Genomic DNA, 15561 nt, shown 5'->3' with positions numbered 1-15561 from the left:
GCACCCTGCTTTTGGCTCCTTCATTTCCGGTTCCCCCAGCTGCTCCTCTTGCCAAGCACAGCTGGCCGCAGCCTGGAGCTGTCTGCCGTCGGCCTCTGGAGCTGTCCCCGGCACCCTCCGTTACTGCAGCACTTTCTGAATCTCGCCCCTCTTTTCCCAGAGCTCCCAATTCGGGTCCCCTCCTCCCGTGTCACTGCTTGGCTCCATAGGTTGGTAGGAGCCGCCTCGGAGGTGCTGGGTCTCCTGTGGCAAACCCGGGAGGTCCCGGCGCAGGGAGGCCTCTTGCCGTTGTGCCGTCTCCGGTGGAAGCTCCGTGCGCTGTGCCCGGCAGCATGGGCCGGAGCCGGAGCTCTGCATGGCTGGCGTCTCTGTCCCCAGGCTCCGTGACTCTCCACCAGTGGCAGCAGCTGGCCAAGCCCAACCTGGGTGGGATCCTGGTCCCCCGGCCCGGTGTGCTCACCAAAGACTTCCGGCAGCTGGACGTGGACCTGGAGGAGGTCTACAACCTCAACGACCTCGAGGAGGACGACGTGGACTCAGGCGCCTTCCGGGCCCTCGTTACCTCCACGCCTTCCAAAGCCAAGGACTGCTCCAGTGGTGAGTGGGGGCTGATGGACTGGCCCGGGGGGAGGGGAGCTCACCCTGACCGGACCGGGAGCCGGCAGGAGGCCGGGTTAGCGTGATGCTCTGCCCTGCCGGGATGCAACAACCGGGCTGGTGTCCTTTGCGCCGGTCCACCTAGGTGTTTCCATCCTGCCCCCGCCCCCACTGCTACCTCCCCTTCCCGGATCTGTCTGCACATGCGTCTTGTCTCGGTCATGTGTGCGCCCTGCGTCTGCCCCCCCCCCCCCCCCCCCCCCGTTCCCTCCAGCGATTCACCAGCCCCTTGGTGACTCGGGAGCAGGCGTGGGGGCCCCTGCTGAGCTGCGGTCAGGGCCCTGGGTCCCCCACATCTTGTCTCCCGTTTGGGCCCAGGTGTCTGTCCACCCCCACCCCCACATTAACCCCGGTCTCCTGTGCATTCCAGTGTTCCACTCCATTAACAACCTCCCCCAGACTCCATCCACATTCACCATCACCACCTGCCGCATCTCACACCCCAGCAAGGAGATCACCACGGTGACACCCAGGTAAGGCGCCCGGGGCCCATCCCCACGGCCTCCCTGCCAGCCGCTCCGCCCCTCTAACCTGTCTCCTTTTCTCCCCCCTTGGGCTGCTCTGCTGGCTCCTGGTTCTAGGCAGCGACACTCCAGGGCCCTGCAGCCCCTGATGCTCTGAGCGCTCGGTGCCAATGTAAGAGACCGTGTATCGCGCTGGCAGAGCCCGGCGTGGCAGCCCCACCCACACGCCTGCAGGGAGGGTCCCTCCAGCAGGCTTATGGAGCGCCCCCTGCTGCCTGTAGGGCAGGATCGCAGCAGGCTTATGGAGCGCCCCCTGCTGCCTGTAGGGCAGGATCGCAGCAGGCTTATGGAGCGCCCCCTGCTGCCTGTAGGGCAGGATCGCAGCAGGCTTATGGAGCGCCCCCTGCTGCCTGTCTGGCAGGATCGCAGCAGGCTTATGGAGCGCCCCCTGCTGCCTGTCTGGCAGGATTGCAGCGGGCTTACAGAGCAGGGGACACAGCCTCTGGAAGGTGACAAAAGGGGGCTGTTGCCAGCTGGCCCCCACTGTGGGGGTCAGGACTAAGCTGCCCCCCAAGTCTGCCCCCCTGCAGGCGGTGTGGTGGGAAGGGGGTTACCGCTAGACTGGACTGCAGAGGCTGGGCCAGGCTGCCCCCCAATGGCTGCATGGGGATTCATGCCTGGCTTGTTTCAAAGCACAGCTAGGCACTGGCCAACCCGGGCATCCCCGTCGTGTGGGTTCGTCGCTAAGAACCCCTGCTCCCTAACAAGTCAGGGGCCCAGCTCGGCTGGGCCCAGCGCTGGAGCCAGACTGGGCAGCTGGCCCCTCCCGTTAGTCTGAGGGGTTTCTCTGCAGCCTGGACGCTGCGTTAGGAGTTGGAGACTTGGTGCTGACTGACAGAAATGAGCAACTGGCCATCAGGAGCCAGGCCCCCCTGGGCTGAGATTCCCAGCATGCCAGGCTCCCTGTGTGTAGGGTGCCCCCCTGCCTGTGGGGGGAGCAGCCTGGGTCCAGCCTCTGCTTCTGGGGAGCACTCACTAACCCACTAACCAGGTAGCTGCCTCGGACACGGATGTGCCATTAACAGCCTGCTCTGTTCTCTCAGCTTGACTAAGGTAGCTGGCGGGAGTGGGGGGGTGTCCCAGACATGCTGGGGGCCCTGGGCACTTGGTGTGACTTGGCCATGGGGGAGGGGGCTGGCTGCTGCAGGCTAATGGGAAAAGCTTCGTTAAGCAAACGGGGCTGGTGCCTGGAAAGAGGAGCTCCCTGCCCTGGGGGCACTGGTGGAAGCTCCCTCCCTCTCCCTCCCCCTCCCCAAGTGAGAGCTCTTCTCTCCTAGGCCAGGCTAGGCCACCTCGTACTGATCAGCATCCCCCTTTCCCTCTCCCCCCAGTCTTTATAATACAGTCGTGCCCTCTTGTGGGCCCTTTGAGAGGCTGAGCGCCGCGCCCCCCCTTCGCCAGGCGCCGGAGGCAGGCCCCGGGGCGCCTCTCGGACTCGTCACGCTGCTGCTGGAGCACGGCATCTCTGCCTCGGGCCAGGCTGGGGGCAGCCTCCGAGCACCAGAGTCCCCCTCCTGGCTGCCCCCCTGGAGGGAGCAGTGGGACAGCCTGCGCGGCAGGTCTCTGGGGGGCTCGGCCCGGCCCTTCCTGAGGGACCCTGGGCTGCAGGACGGCGGGGCCGCTGGATCCCGGGACACGAGCAGCATCTTCAGTCTGAACCTGGTGGCAAAGCTGAAGAGACTCGGGTTGGACACGGTGGTGGCCAGAGGAGAGGCCCCGTTCCGGGGTGCAGGGGAGGACCCACCCCCTGCCAGGAGGCCAGCTCCCCCTGCACAGCCATGAAGTGGTTTTGGGACAGTCGGGCACAGGCTGCCGGCGAGCAGAGCCCGGGAGCCGCCTGGGTTGGGCACGGCGCCCAGAGCAATGCGGCTTCCCCAGCCGCCCCCTCCTTTCCAGCATCAGGGCTGACCCCTCGCCCGCCTGGGGTCTTGGCCACCAGCCGGAGCTGGACTCATCGGGCTGCTCTGCTCTTGGTCTTTATTTCCAGCCACTGTCGGCCGGTCCCCAGGTGAGCGTGTAGCCACTGAGGGGCAGGGCCAGCTGCTGCATTAGCTGCTGCAGAATTTAATAGGCACCCACGTCTCGGCCAGTGGGGGATGCAACCCGCCCTGGTGCAGCAGGTCTCCCCCGTGCTGAGGGGTGAGGCCAGGCACACAGCTGAGTGGGAACTCGGGCTCTTAGAGGCTGGCTCTTGGTTGGGTAGTAGGTGCTCAAAGCTGGGGGGTGGCCCAGCACTAGCATTAGAGCCCCCGGTTCCCTGCTGGCCTGGGGCGTGGCAGGCAGATCTGTGCCATGCTCCTGTCTCTTTCCCTGCTCCCCAGGCTGGACAGCAGCCCCTTGGCTTCTGGGGTTGTGGGGGGAGCCGCAGGGCAGGGGGGCAGGGCCCCAAAACTAGGCCTGGAAGCTTGGGAACTGAGGGGCACTGGCTTGGCAGAGGTAAGCTGGCCCGGGCTCTGCTGGAGTCCAGGGTGGCAGGGCTGGCCCGACCCGGCCTGTACTTGAACCTGTGTCTGACTCTCCCTTCTCCCCCTGGGGCGCGGCCCAGGCCAGCGGCCGACTTGTCTTTTTAAAACACGGAGAGATTTTTAAGCAAGTGTTTGTCCCCTATCAATAAACTACACTGAGTGGAGGCTCCGCCTCCTTGTGGCAGGGGCGGGGCCTGCATGCTGCTGGGGGTGTGGCTCTGCAGCACCCCTGTGTGTCTGTGCAGCTGTTGCATGCACCTTTCCCCCAGTCCTGCGCCTGTGGTAAGTCTGCACTAGCTTGTTACACCCCCCACCCCGCCAGTGACGCACCGTAGCTCTGTCTTTGTGGTGAAATAAAGGACTGATTCAGACCTGGCTCCAGGCTGGTGCGTGTGGGGCAGGGGCTGGTGGGGGCAGATCAACTCCGCGGGTGAGAGGCGGCCGGGTCGGGCGTGGCAATGACAAAACCCTCTTCCCCTTCCGCCCGCTCCCGGGGTGGGGGCTGGCTCCCACTGATGCCAGTGGCTGAGGGGGGCTGGTCCTGTGTGGGGGCGACGGCCGGGCTAAGCCCCTTGGCTGCTCCCTCACTCGCTGGGCCCCTCCGGGCTGGAGCAAGGACCTTGGGTCACTGACGCTGAAAGCTGAGCCTGCCTGCTGGGGGATTGGGTGCAATGCCCCTGGGAGCATGAGCCTTCCCCTTCCCGCCGCTCTGCAACGGCCCAGGCCTGAGCTGGCCCCTGTTCTGAGCTGGCCTGGCCTAGCCCGGAACTCGGGGCATCCTCCGTCCGCCACAGCAAGGGGGTCGCGGGGGGTGGCGCTGTCTGTTCTTTTACGAGTCTGGCACGTGTTTGCCTTCAGCCCTGGCTCCTGCAGGGTGGGGGCTTCAGGTAATGACCCCGTCTCCCCACTGGCCGAGGAATAACCACTCGCGCGGCTCGAGGCTTCGTCCTGCCCTGGGCTTGGCCAGTGGGTCCTGAACACGCCAGGCCAGTGGGCAAGGAGTGATGTGGGGCAGGGGAGGAGTCACCCTGCAAGGAGCAATTCTCTCTTCTCCCCTCCCCCCCCAATCCGGCTGGTCCCAGCTTGTCAAGACCCTCCTATTCTCACCCCCCTCCACCAAGCCCCCCCCAGGTCAGCAGGCCCCATAGTGCATGGCCTAGGGCTCTTGCTGCCCCCCTGTGGCCATGGAGGGGACTGAAGCCCCAGACAGGCCTTGGCATTTTAATTGGGGGGTGGGGGAGAGATTCTCTGTTTAGCTTCTTTAAAAATAAAGTGCTGAGCGGTGGGGAGCTCTGGCTTCAAATGAATAAATTAGCATATATTACTGGGTATGCCCTCATGGTCAGGGCAGTGGCATTGGGATGCTGGACTCCACAGGGAGGGGAGGTGGCCTGGGACCCCTGCAGACCTGCCTGGGATTTTAAGGTCTGTTGCTGTCTGACCCTCCAGCAAATGCCTGCTGCTTGCCCCCACATTATCTGCTCTCTTCACTCTGATCCTGTGGGCACAGCAAAGCTTCCCCCCACAGCCAGTGTTCCCCCTAATTTGTTCTGTGTGTGTGGAATAAATTTTGTTGTGCACACCAAGGCATGGGTGGCTGTGCACCACCTGTAGCATCACAGGGTGGGGGCGCATTGCGAACCAGCGGGGCAGCACTTGAATCGCCCCTGGGCGGCCGCCCAAGTGCGCAGCTCCCAGGGAACACTACCGCCAGCCCCTCTGCCCGCTCGTGGGAGCAAACTGGGTGTCCTGGCGTGGGAGTCAGTTCCAGACACCCGGGTCGCAGTGAGCTGTGTTCGGCTGGGGGGTAGCACAAAACCCCCGTGGTACTCACATGGGGGCTGAAGGCTCAGGAGTCACGTTCCCTGAGGGCCGAGGGCCTCTGGCAGGACCCTACAGTGGGGGTTGCGCGTTGGGAGAATGTTGCAAGAGCAGCTGCCAGCTCTGGCCTAAAGCCATTCAGTTACCTGGGGGACCCCACGAGGGGCAGCGGCATGGACCCAGGTGTCCTGTGGTGAGCCAGACCTGCCCGCTGTGCAGGGACGCGGCGAATGGAGACACCGGACACCCCAGCGGTGACACTGAGCACGTTTTTATTGGGGTGCAACAGCAAAGGGCTTTGAAGACAAAGTCAAGAGTGACAGGCTTAAAAATGGGTCACAGAGGGCGGAGCCTGCAGCTCCTGCCTCCCCCCCCCCGGCAGGACAGAGCCGCTCTACAAGGCCTCGTCTGAGTCTGCCAGGCTCCTGCGCCCGAAGTCCATCCAGCCGGGGTAACCGCGGTCGTGCAGGGGGCGCACGGCGTCGTCCTCACGCCAGTAGCCCTCCGGGTTTGCCAGCTCTGCCACGAGGGGGAGCAGAGACAGCAGTTAAATCCCCTGCCCCCCGGGTTCCCTGGCTTCAACACCCCCTCCCCCCAACTTTCAATAATCAGTCCCAGGGGGTGGGCACAGCCTCACAGGCCACCTGCTTAGCCCCCTGCCCTAATTGAGGGCATGGCCAAGCGTGGGCAAGACCCCTCTGGGCTGACCTGCAGCCCGGCTGCATTGGGGTGTAGCACCCATCCTCCCCCACAACCCCAGCACCAAGCCACATGGGTGACACCCCCCCCCATGGCTATCCCATGTGAACAGCAGCCGCGTCCCACCCCAGAGCTGGCTGCACCCGATTGGGGATGGCAGGTGCGAGCCAGCAGGGGGCGGGAGAGGGCGGCAGGGTTCCAGGTGCTTACCTGCATAGATGTGGGGCAGGAATTTGGCCATGAGATGCTTCTGGTCCTGAGACAGGGCCCCCAGCAAGTCCCTGCGGACCAGGCCAGGGGTCCTGCTGCTTCTCTGTGGCATCACCGCGGGGCTGCCTGGCGGGCGGGCGTTCGGCCTGGCGTGGCAGGCGGGCGCCAGGACGGCGAGCAGCAGGCACAGAAACAGAGCCCCCTGCATGGCTGCCAGGGACGCGAGGGGGTTACTGGGGGCTGACGCTGCACCCTGCTCCCAGGGTGGCTGTGCAGCAGCTCCCCCCCACGCCCAATGGCTCTGGGGGGGTCTGGATTGAGGCAGCCAGCCGGGGGATGGGGGCAGTCTGCCAGGTCGGGGATGCTCAGCATTTGTCTCAAGACACAGGGCAGGTGGCCCAAGCTTTGGGCCCAGCACAAGGCTCCCTGGGCCGGTGCATTGCACCTCAGAGCTACGGCAACTAGGGTTACCAGGTGAGTTAAAAAAAAAATACCGGACGGAGGACGGGCCAGGAGGCGGGAGGGGCTGGCTGGAAGGAAGGGGGGGGCAGCTGGTGGGAAGCAGGGCTGGCGGGTCTGGGGGGCAGTGGGGCTGGCTGGGGAAGATTGGGTGGGGCAACCGGCTGGCGGGAGGCAGGGGGGTTGGGTGCAGTGGGGCTGGCCGGGGGAGATTGGGTGGGGCAACCGGCTGGCGGGAGGCAGGGGGGTTGGGTGCAGCGGGGCTGGCCGGGGGAGATCGGGAGGAAGAGGGGAGAACTGGCTGCTGGAAGTGGGGCTGGCGGGGCAGCGGGGCTGGCCGGGGGAGATCGGGAGGAAGAGGGGAGAACTGGCTGCTGGAAGTGGGGCTGGCGGGGCAGCGGGGCTGGCCGGGGGAGATCGGGAGGAGAAGTGGGGGCGAACTGGCTGGCCAGGAGGGGGTTGGGGGGAGCGAATCGGCCGGCGGGGAGCACGACTGACTCGGGCCCGTGCAGATCCCAGGGCGCTGCCTGGCCCGTGCACGGTCTCGGAGAAGCGCGAATGAGTCCGGGTGCGGCTCCACAAGGCGCTGGAACAGCGCTCAGGAGCACGGACAGGGCTTCCCCTCCCCACGGCGTCACGCCCAACCAGAGGCTCCCAGCGCCGCCTCCCAGCCACTCCCCCGCCCCCGCCAGGCTTCCCTCGGGCGCCCAGCCGGAAAACCAGCAAATACCGGAATTGCACATGTCCGGTATGTTCTGAATGTTTTTACTGGACACAGGGCCCAAAAACCGGACGGGCCGGTTGGATACCGGACACCTGGCAACCCTAAGGCAACGTATGGGTCAAACAGCAGGCCTTGCAGATGGGTGCGGGAGGGGGACAGGCAGAGTGGGGAGGGTTTGTCTGGAGTGTAAGCCCCCCCCCCACACTGCTCACTGCCGGGCAGGGTCAGGGCAACCCTCCCCCCTCCCCAACCAGGAACTTTCTGAGCAAGAACAAACGCCGTAGTGCCAGGCAGAACACGTACAGCCCCAGGGCCCTGTGCCCTCCCCACGCCCAACCCAGCAAGGGGCCTGTGATGCACAGAGCCAGACCCCCAAGGGGGAGGGAGGCATCCTGGCCAGGGGCTGGGACAAAGCCATTGGAGTGGGGTGTGGGGGGCTGGATCGCACCTGAGCCCATCCGCAGTGCAGGCAGGGCAGCCCAAGCCCAGCTGAGCCTGGCGCCGTTGGCAGCGCTGGGGGCTCTGTGCACAGTGGGGGAGGCTGGTGCCCGAGGCTGAACGGCTCCCACTGAGCAGGTGGCACTTGGAGGCCGGGCCAGCAGGCTGTGACCAGCCCTGGGGAGGAGCTGGGAGCCCGACACATCACAGTGGCCACAGGGGTCCTGCAGGGGCCACGCCTGCCCTGGTGCCCAGGGAACGAGCTGGCACACCTGGGCTCTCGTGCCTGTGCTGTCGGCACCCTTTGCAAGGCACAGGCCCGTTGCCAGGTACGCAGCCCGCCCCAGGCAGGCTGGCATGGGGGGGAGGGCGAGCTCAGCACCCCCCTTTGCCCCAGCAGCAAGAGTTTGAGCCTGCCTTGAACCAGCCAAAGACCCAGGGACCCTGGACGTGGAGCCAGGGACATAATTAGCAGGCAGGGGGAGGGGACGCACCTGTGAGCCAGTAGCTAAAGAAGACCCTGGAGCTGGGGCACAGCACAAAGACGCCCAGGGATTCCCCCCATCCCCAGCATCCCCCCCTTGGTCTCACCTGCTGGAGTCCGGTGGTGTCAGTGCAGGGAAGCAATCAGGCGTCACCTCTGGGGAGATCGTCAGCTGTCTCGCCGGGTGCCAAGACCCTGCCTTTTAAAGGTGGTGCAGGGGCTAAGCTCCACCCTCCAGGGTAGAAGCCCCGCCCTCACCCTTCCCAGCCCCGCCCCTGCTGGCTGTGTGCACCGCCAGCCATGTGCTGTGAGGCCGGGCAGGGGAGTCATTCAGCGCCACGTGGCCGTCATGGCCAGGCTCCCACGGGCGCGAATGGTTGTAGTAAAAAGGGTCGCCCAGGACGGGGGGGGGGGAAGTGTCCCCCGTGTGCGCTGTGTGATGGGGGAGGGGCCATTGTGCTGGCGCCTGCTCCCCCCCGCCCCCCACAGTACCGGCAAGCAAAGCAGCCCGACCCCGCCTGGGAAAAGCGGCACAGGGAGCAGTCACAGGCCACCGAGCCGCCAGGGACGGAGCCAGACGGGCCCCTCGGTGGCCGGATCCACATTGCAGCCCGGACAGCGAAGGCAAAAGGTTGCGCCCAAGCTGGTGTGGTGGGTTCTCCGCCCCCCCCCATCCAAATAATGCAGGTTGCTGCTGCTGGCTGCGGCTCTTGGGCAGGAGACCAGTCAGTGGGTGCCACGGCTGTGTCTGTGAGCCCCCCCTCCCATGCGTGTCAGCAGCACGGACCCAGGTTAAAGGCTAAACAGCGGCTCCTTGGAGCCCTCCCTGCATGTGTCTCCCTCCATCCTTGTCCACATGGGTCTCCTCCAACCCATGCCCCTGGCCCTGTGGGGAGCCGAGGGGAAGGCGCCAAGGGAGCGTCGGTGCCCTGCACAGAGAGGGGCTGAGGCATCACAACCAAGCCCTTGTGCAGCCCCCGTCTCTCCCCAGCGGGCCTGTCTGGCCAGCCGACCCAGCCCTGCAGCGAGCAATGCCGAGGCTGGAAGAACGTGCCCTGAGCGGGTGGGGACCGGGGCGGGTTCCTGAAGGCAAACGCCTCTTGGCTGCGCCAGGGCTGCTCGGCCTGGCTCGGGCCCACGGAGGCGCAGGGCTGGGCGCAGGAGGCCGAGCGGCGGCTGGATGCTGTGTCAGTGGGGCGTTACCTTTGCGAGGGCAAGCTTGCCCCTGCATCAGGAGCACTTCGGGCCGTGGGGGCTGGGCACTTTCCCTGCCAGACCCCCCAGCCAGGGGCTGCGCTAAGGGCCCCCTGCTCACAAACGGAGGGGGGGACTTTAGGCAATGGGGGGGGCATTAACACGTGCTCGTCGCCTCGTTTTCGGGCTGGCAAGGAAGGGACCCTCGAGCACGGGAAAGTGGGCGGCAGCTGGACTCAACTGCCCCCTCCCCCGCCATGCCTGGCATTCTCACGCCTGGGCCTGGCCACTTTGCTGCCCGTAAGCCACAAATCAGGCTCGTTACTGCCACCCCCCTGTAGGCTCGCTGTCTGGGGGTGCCAGCAATGGGTCCCCCCGGCGTGCACAGCACGTGTGCTGTAGGGGGGGGCCATGCGGGTTAGGGAATGTGGCGTCCTCCCCCCCCCCCCCGCCTCCACCTGCAAAGGGCCTTGCCAATTCTAAAGTGCGTTCTAGCGTGACAAATCCAGCTGCCCCTGGTGATCTGCCGAGCCGGGCTTGGCTCCCTGTCGCACCTCCCTGGGCAACAGCGCATCCTTTGGGGATTGATTGGGGAAGGGGGGGGCTGCTTCTCCTGCAAGGGGGCTTGGCCCTAGCTGGGCTTTTAATTCCCAAGCGACCTTTTCAAAAGGCAGTTTTTCAGGACCAGACGCCTGTTGACTCTGGCAATCGATGAGGTAAAACGGTTTAGAGAATCGATGTGGAAAGCTGTGGAGCTGTTCTCAGGTAGGTGCTAGGAACCCACGAAGCACAGAGCCCCCACCGGTCGCTGCGTCCCCCGCCGCCCTTGCACTTACTCACTCTGAAGCAGCTTTGGGGGGGGGATACAGGGAGTTTGGGCAGCAGGCAGCTGCACAGGATGCTGACAGTTTCTCCAGCACCCTGCCTCCCTACTGCTGTGGGGAGAACTGTCTCCAGGCCTGCATCACGCCGCAGCCTCTCTGCCGAGGGTGCCAGGAACACGGGGGCTGGTGAATGGCGTCCCCAATGTTACACATTGGCCACTCACCAGGGCTATGTCTACACACGCGTCTTCTTGCGCGAGTAATATGCAAATGAGGCCAAGCGTTGAATATCAGCGAGCCTCATTTGCATAACTAATGAGCCGCCATTTTTTTCAGAAGAGGCTCTTGCGCAAGACAGAGCATCTACTCTGCCCCTTCTTGCGCAAGAAAAACCCCTCTTGCCGGCTGATCGCTAGCTCCCGGCATGGCCACATCCACCATGGTGCAGACCTTGGGGCCACCCTGGCATGACATGCTCGCTGATTTCCTGGGCCAGGCCCAGGCCCAGGCAAAGATTCCCTCCATCAGCTGGTCCTGCTGCTCCTTTGGAGTGGGCACGGTGGGTGGCACGAGACATGGAGCCCGCCAAGGTAGAGCAGCGACGGGGAGGCCACGGCTGGAGATGCCTCTTTGAAGCTGGTGCGGGAGGGAACAGCAGGGTTTTCACTAGGGATGTTGGCAACTCAGGGGCGGCCCGTCTGTCTCGGCGAACTAGGCGGTCGCCTAGAGCGCCAAGTTAAATGGGGAACCAAATGGTGGCGCAATATCATTGAGGGGTTTGGAGGTGGGTTGCATGGTTCGCCTAGGGCACTAGTTGCTGGCAGCTAGTCTAGGGCCGCCCTGGCTTGGCGTACAGTCATGTAAACAATTAACGGCTAAGCCCGGGTTTATCGGTTAATCCAAAAGGCTACACACACTTCCCACCTTGCTGTAACAGAGGCAGCAAGCGGGTGGGGAGGCAGGAGCCAGCGCCTGTGAAGAACCAGCTGTTAAGCAGGCTCCCCACAAGCACCCGATCCTGCGGAGTCACCTGCCCCCTTCCACTTCTGCGCTGCTATCTCTGATAGAGAGGCAGCAGCGAGGGCTGTGTGTGTGGGTGGCGGTGATACAGCAAGGTGGAGAGTGCGTGGAGCCTTTTGAGGGGCAGGTGCTTGGGGGGAGGAGCCGGCTTAAAAGAGGCAGCAGCACAGGATGGCAGGGGGCTCCCTGGGAGTGGGGCTGGAGTGCACTGCCTGCCGGCCCTGCCCCTGGGGACCAGCGAATAATCGTGTAACCGCTACGATTTGGTGCGGTTACACACTTATTAAATGAAACGCTAGCTAGCATCCCCTGAACCCTTTTCAGCCGTCCTTTGGAACTCATTTAAACTAAAGCCTAGAGACAGATCTGGCTGCTGGGTTGGAAACAGAGCTGGATCCAGCCAAAGCCAGGTGCTGCGGAAAGCGGCCAGGCTAAGCTACAGGGGCGATGAGCGAAGTCTGGGCTTTAAGACACGAGCTGATCCAGAGCTCGGGTCCTCCGATGTGCTAAGCTAACTCGGGGGTCACTGGTAATGGACAAGGCTACTGCTTAGCTGCATGCTGGGCTCTGAACAGCTCATTCTTTACACAAAACTCCTTCCAGCTTGGCCACCAAGACAAACAGGCTCTCAAATGCTACCGCTCCCCCTCCGATCGATGGCTTCCTCGCAGGAGCACTCCCTACAGGCAACACAAACAAATTGTTCTGCAATTACAGGCCCCTAATGCCACCAGTCGGGGCTAAACAAGCCTTTCTGGTGATCCGTGTCAAATGCTGCTGTCACCCACTTTGTCAATTGTCGCTGGAAAGTCCATGGGGAACTGGATACATCCGTGGCTCGTCTGCCGCGTATTTCCCCTTGGTTCGTCAGGAGGTAAGTAAATATTTGCTATCTACGCTAATCCCATTTGGTGAGTACCCGGAGCCTCTGGGTGTCAGAAGCAGCCAGCTGGGTCCCCCAGACTGGTTGCTAGAGCACAGGCTGAGGTTGGGGTCAGAATGGACATGAAAATCAAGTCCCACAGTTAATCTTCTCTCATGCAAGTGGCTCACTCTTGTGTTCAAACTGTGGTACTGCAGCCCGGAAAACAGGATCTGCCTGGCCAGGAAGGCCTTGAGAATGTTAATCTCACTTGGGCAGGGATTCAAACTCACCCCCCTTAAAAAAAAAGCTCCTCTTATTGTCTACACTGGCAGGTTTTGTCGCCAAAAACTGCCTTTTGGTGACAAAACAGTGAGAGTGGTTGCACTGCATTGCGACTTCTGTCGGGAAAAACACCCAGTTTTGGTGACCAAAAAAACCCCAACCCCTGCAAGAGACTTTTGTCTTTTCCCCTCCCTTGTTTGTCACAAGGAGCCAGTATGGACTCTGCTGTTTGTTTTGTGAGAGAATTGACTTCTGCCAGTTTCCCACCATGCCTGCCCTGATGGCTGGGCTCAGTGTTTTGTGATCTCTGCTGCCCTGCAGGCATGCGCCCCTCCCCTTTCAAAGTTCTTGGAAGTATCTGTCAGGTGAGTGAGCTGCTTTGATTGGAGAACAAAGAACAAATCATTGGAATGCTCCTGTTCTGCCCTGCTAGGAACACAGGGGCAGGCCAACTGCTGCTGCAGGGGGAGGGTTAGAGAGACGGCTGGGTGGCTTTGACATTCCTCACCATGGAGAGTTCACAGAGCTACGAGATAATCCCAAAAAGCGCAGGGATCAGCTCTGCCTTCTCACAACACTGCCCTGTCAGATGCTTCCCCACAATGCTTTGCTCTGGTGACAGGATGCTACCATAAGAACATAAAAACGTCCATACTGGGTCAGACCAAAGGTCCATCTAGCCCTGTAGCCCGTCTGCCAGAGAAGCTAGATAATTTCATGGAGGTTTCATGGAGGTTAGGTCCATAAAAGGCTATTAGCCAGGGGATAGAAATGGTGTCCCTGGCCTCTGTTTGTCAGAGGCTGGAGAGGGATGGCAGGAGACAAATTGCTTGAGCATTATCTTCGGTCCACCCTCTCTGGGGTACCTGGTGCTGGCCACTGTCGGCAGATGCAAACTCAGGTAGCAGGTTCCACCAACATTGCCAGAATGTATCCGGGCTGGGGCAGCACAGCTACATCTAGGAACACTGAGAGACTTCTGGAGAAAAAAGTCAGTTTTGGCCAGCACAGCCAGTGCTGCAGAGGTGTTTGTTTTTAAATAATTAAGATTGAGCCAATGCCCATTTGGTATATTTATGACCCGCAGAAGGCCTGGAAGAGCTCTCGCTTGTGTTCTGTTTATTTTGTCAGCAAAATGCCAGCTGACTTACACTAGACCAGGATCTGAGCCTGAGTTTTACACAGTGCATCTCAAAATCACTTCGCTCTACCTTATGGACGACCTTCCATGTTTGCTTTGCAGCTCAGGAAGCAGTGTTAACAAGGCTGTCTCACCCAATGATATTTTCCTTTGAAGAGGTACTCAGTAATTCCTTTACCTGTCATCATGTAGGGCAGCCATATGTTACACTCAAATGAAAACCTTGTATTCTGGCTGGGGCGTCTCTGAGGCTATGTCTACACTCACGTCTTCTTGCGCTAGAATTATGCAAATGAGGCTAAGCATGGAATATCGCCAAGCCTCATTTGCATACCTAATGAGCTCCCATTTTTGCAGAAGAGGCTCTTGTGCCAGAAGGAGCTGTCTACACTGCCCCTTCTTGCGCAAGAAAACCCCTCTTGTGCAAGGCCATTATTCCTGAAAATAATTGGCGTAACGGCATTGTGCAAGAGGGGTTTTCTTGCGCAAGAAGGGACAGTGTAGACAGCTCCTTCTGGTGCAAGAGCCTCTTCTACAAAGTGGCATCTCATTAGGTATGCACATGATGCTCGGCAATATTCCACACGTAGCCTCATTTGCATATTTCTAGCCAAGAAGCCACGAGTGTAGACATAGCCTGAGAGACCTGATTTCTCACTCAGGATCTCACTACCAATCTCAGGAAAATCACTCCCCCCGTTTGTATTTGAGCAGGGCCCCAGTGCATATAGTGCCATACTGCCCCACGGGGACGGTCTCTCATCCTCCTTCTGCCCGGGGCAGGATTGCTAAGGAACAACTTGGGCACTGTGGGAGCCACATGAGTCCAGGATGAGAGCAGCAAGATGGGGGAAGGTCATATTTATCAAACCAGCTTGACACTGAGCTCTTCCATGGGACAGACTGAGCTCAGAGTGGCAGAGGACCAGGGCTAGGTTCATTTTCCCACCACACTCCCAGCTGCTGTTTAACATTAGTGATGGCACCAGCCCTATTTCAATACATACATGTTACTTACACATGCCTAAGGGTCTTTATTCCAGACTCAAAGCAGGTTGCTAGGGCTTCAGTGCCTACTACGTGCTCTGTCTTGCAGAGCGCTCATGAGGCAGGCCAAGTAAAGCAGCAAGGCGTCATCAGCCGCTGCTCTCAATCACATATTTAGGGATGCTCTAGAACAGGGGTCCCCAACGCCGTGCCTGCTGATGGTGCCCGGCAGGGCATTTATGTGCACCCACACCAGTGTTTTAAAACAGTGGTCTCCAAAGGGGGGTGCACGAGACTATCGGCGGGAGCGCATGCCGCCACGCAACAGCTGAGGGGGGAAACGCTGGTTTGCAAGACATCCAAGGGAGCGCATGTGCGGCATGTTCACCACACATGCACTCCCTCTGATGTCTTGCGAACCAGCGCCTCCCCTCTCAGCTGTTGCGCGGCGGCATGCGTTTCTTCCGATTGTCTCGTGCACCCCCTCCGCCCAACAGCTGAGGGGGGGAAGTGCCAGGTTCGCAAGACATCTGAGGGAGCGCATGCACGGTGTGTTCAAAGGCCCACGCAACAGCTGAGAGGGGAGACGTCCTGTGGGTCGTGACATCATGGCCCGGGACTTTAAATTTTAAAACAGCATGTCCCAGCTCCAGGCCTGGCACATGGTCTGGGGTCACGGAAGCAGCTGGGGCCGGGCCCGATCACAGATTCAAACTGGAAGGCACAAGGTGGGGGTGGGGGTGCAGGAAAAATAGGGGGAAGGGGTG

General features: G+C 61.7%; 2 protein-coding genes across 7 annotated transcripts in view; one reads left to right on the top strand and one right to left on the bottom strand.

Moving 5' to 3' along the window:
* The window catches only part of HAP1 (huntingtin associated protein 1), a 29472-nt gene extending 25455 nt beyond the window's left edge, over positions 1–4017 (top strand). For 4 of the 6 annotated variants that reach the window (XM_075911271.2, XM_075911268.2, XM_075911270.2 and 1 more), the window contains 3 exons: positions 379–597; positions 1028–1130; positions 2513–4017. In XM_075911271.2, the coding sequence (XP_075767386.2) occupies positions 379–597; positions 1028–1130; positions 2513–2963 (773 nt within the window). In that variant the 3' untranslated portion in view covers positions 2964–4017. Of the gene's footprint in view, positions 1–378; positions 598–1027; positions 1131–1238; positions 1294–2512 lie in introns of all 6 variants that reach the window. The other 2 variants (XM_075911272.2, XM_089773944.1) reach the window with 2 other exon arrangements.
* A 1476-nt stretch (positions 4018–5493) lies between these two features.
* GAST (gastrin) lies at positions 5494–8948 on the bottom strand. The gene is made up of 3 exons (XM_089773996.1): positions 8589–8948; positions 6377–6586; positions 5494–5986 (listed from the first exon to the last, which is right to left on the bottom strand). The coding sequence occupies exons 2-3, from the start codon at positions 6582–6584 to the stop codon at positions 5862–5864; spliced, it is 333 nt and encodes a 110-aa protein (XP_089630122.1). The 5' UTR covers positions 6585–6586; positions 8589–8948; the 3' UTR covers positions 5494–5861.
* Positions 8949–15561: the final 6613 nt, after the last annotated feature.

This window comes from Pelodiscus sinensis, chromosome 29 (genome assembly GCF_052426305.1).
Source record: "Pelodiscus sinensis isolate ZL-2025 chromosome 29, ASM5242630v1, whole genome shotgun sequence".
NCBI lineage: Eukaryota > Metazoa > Chordata > Testudines > Trionychidae > Pelodiscus > Pelodiscus sinensis.
This window is presented reverse-complemented; position numbering and strand designations above follow the sequence as displayed.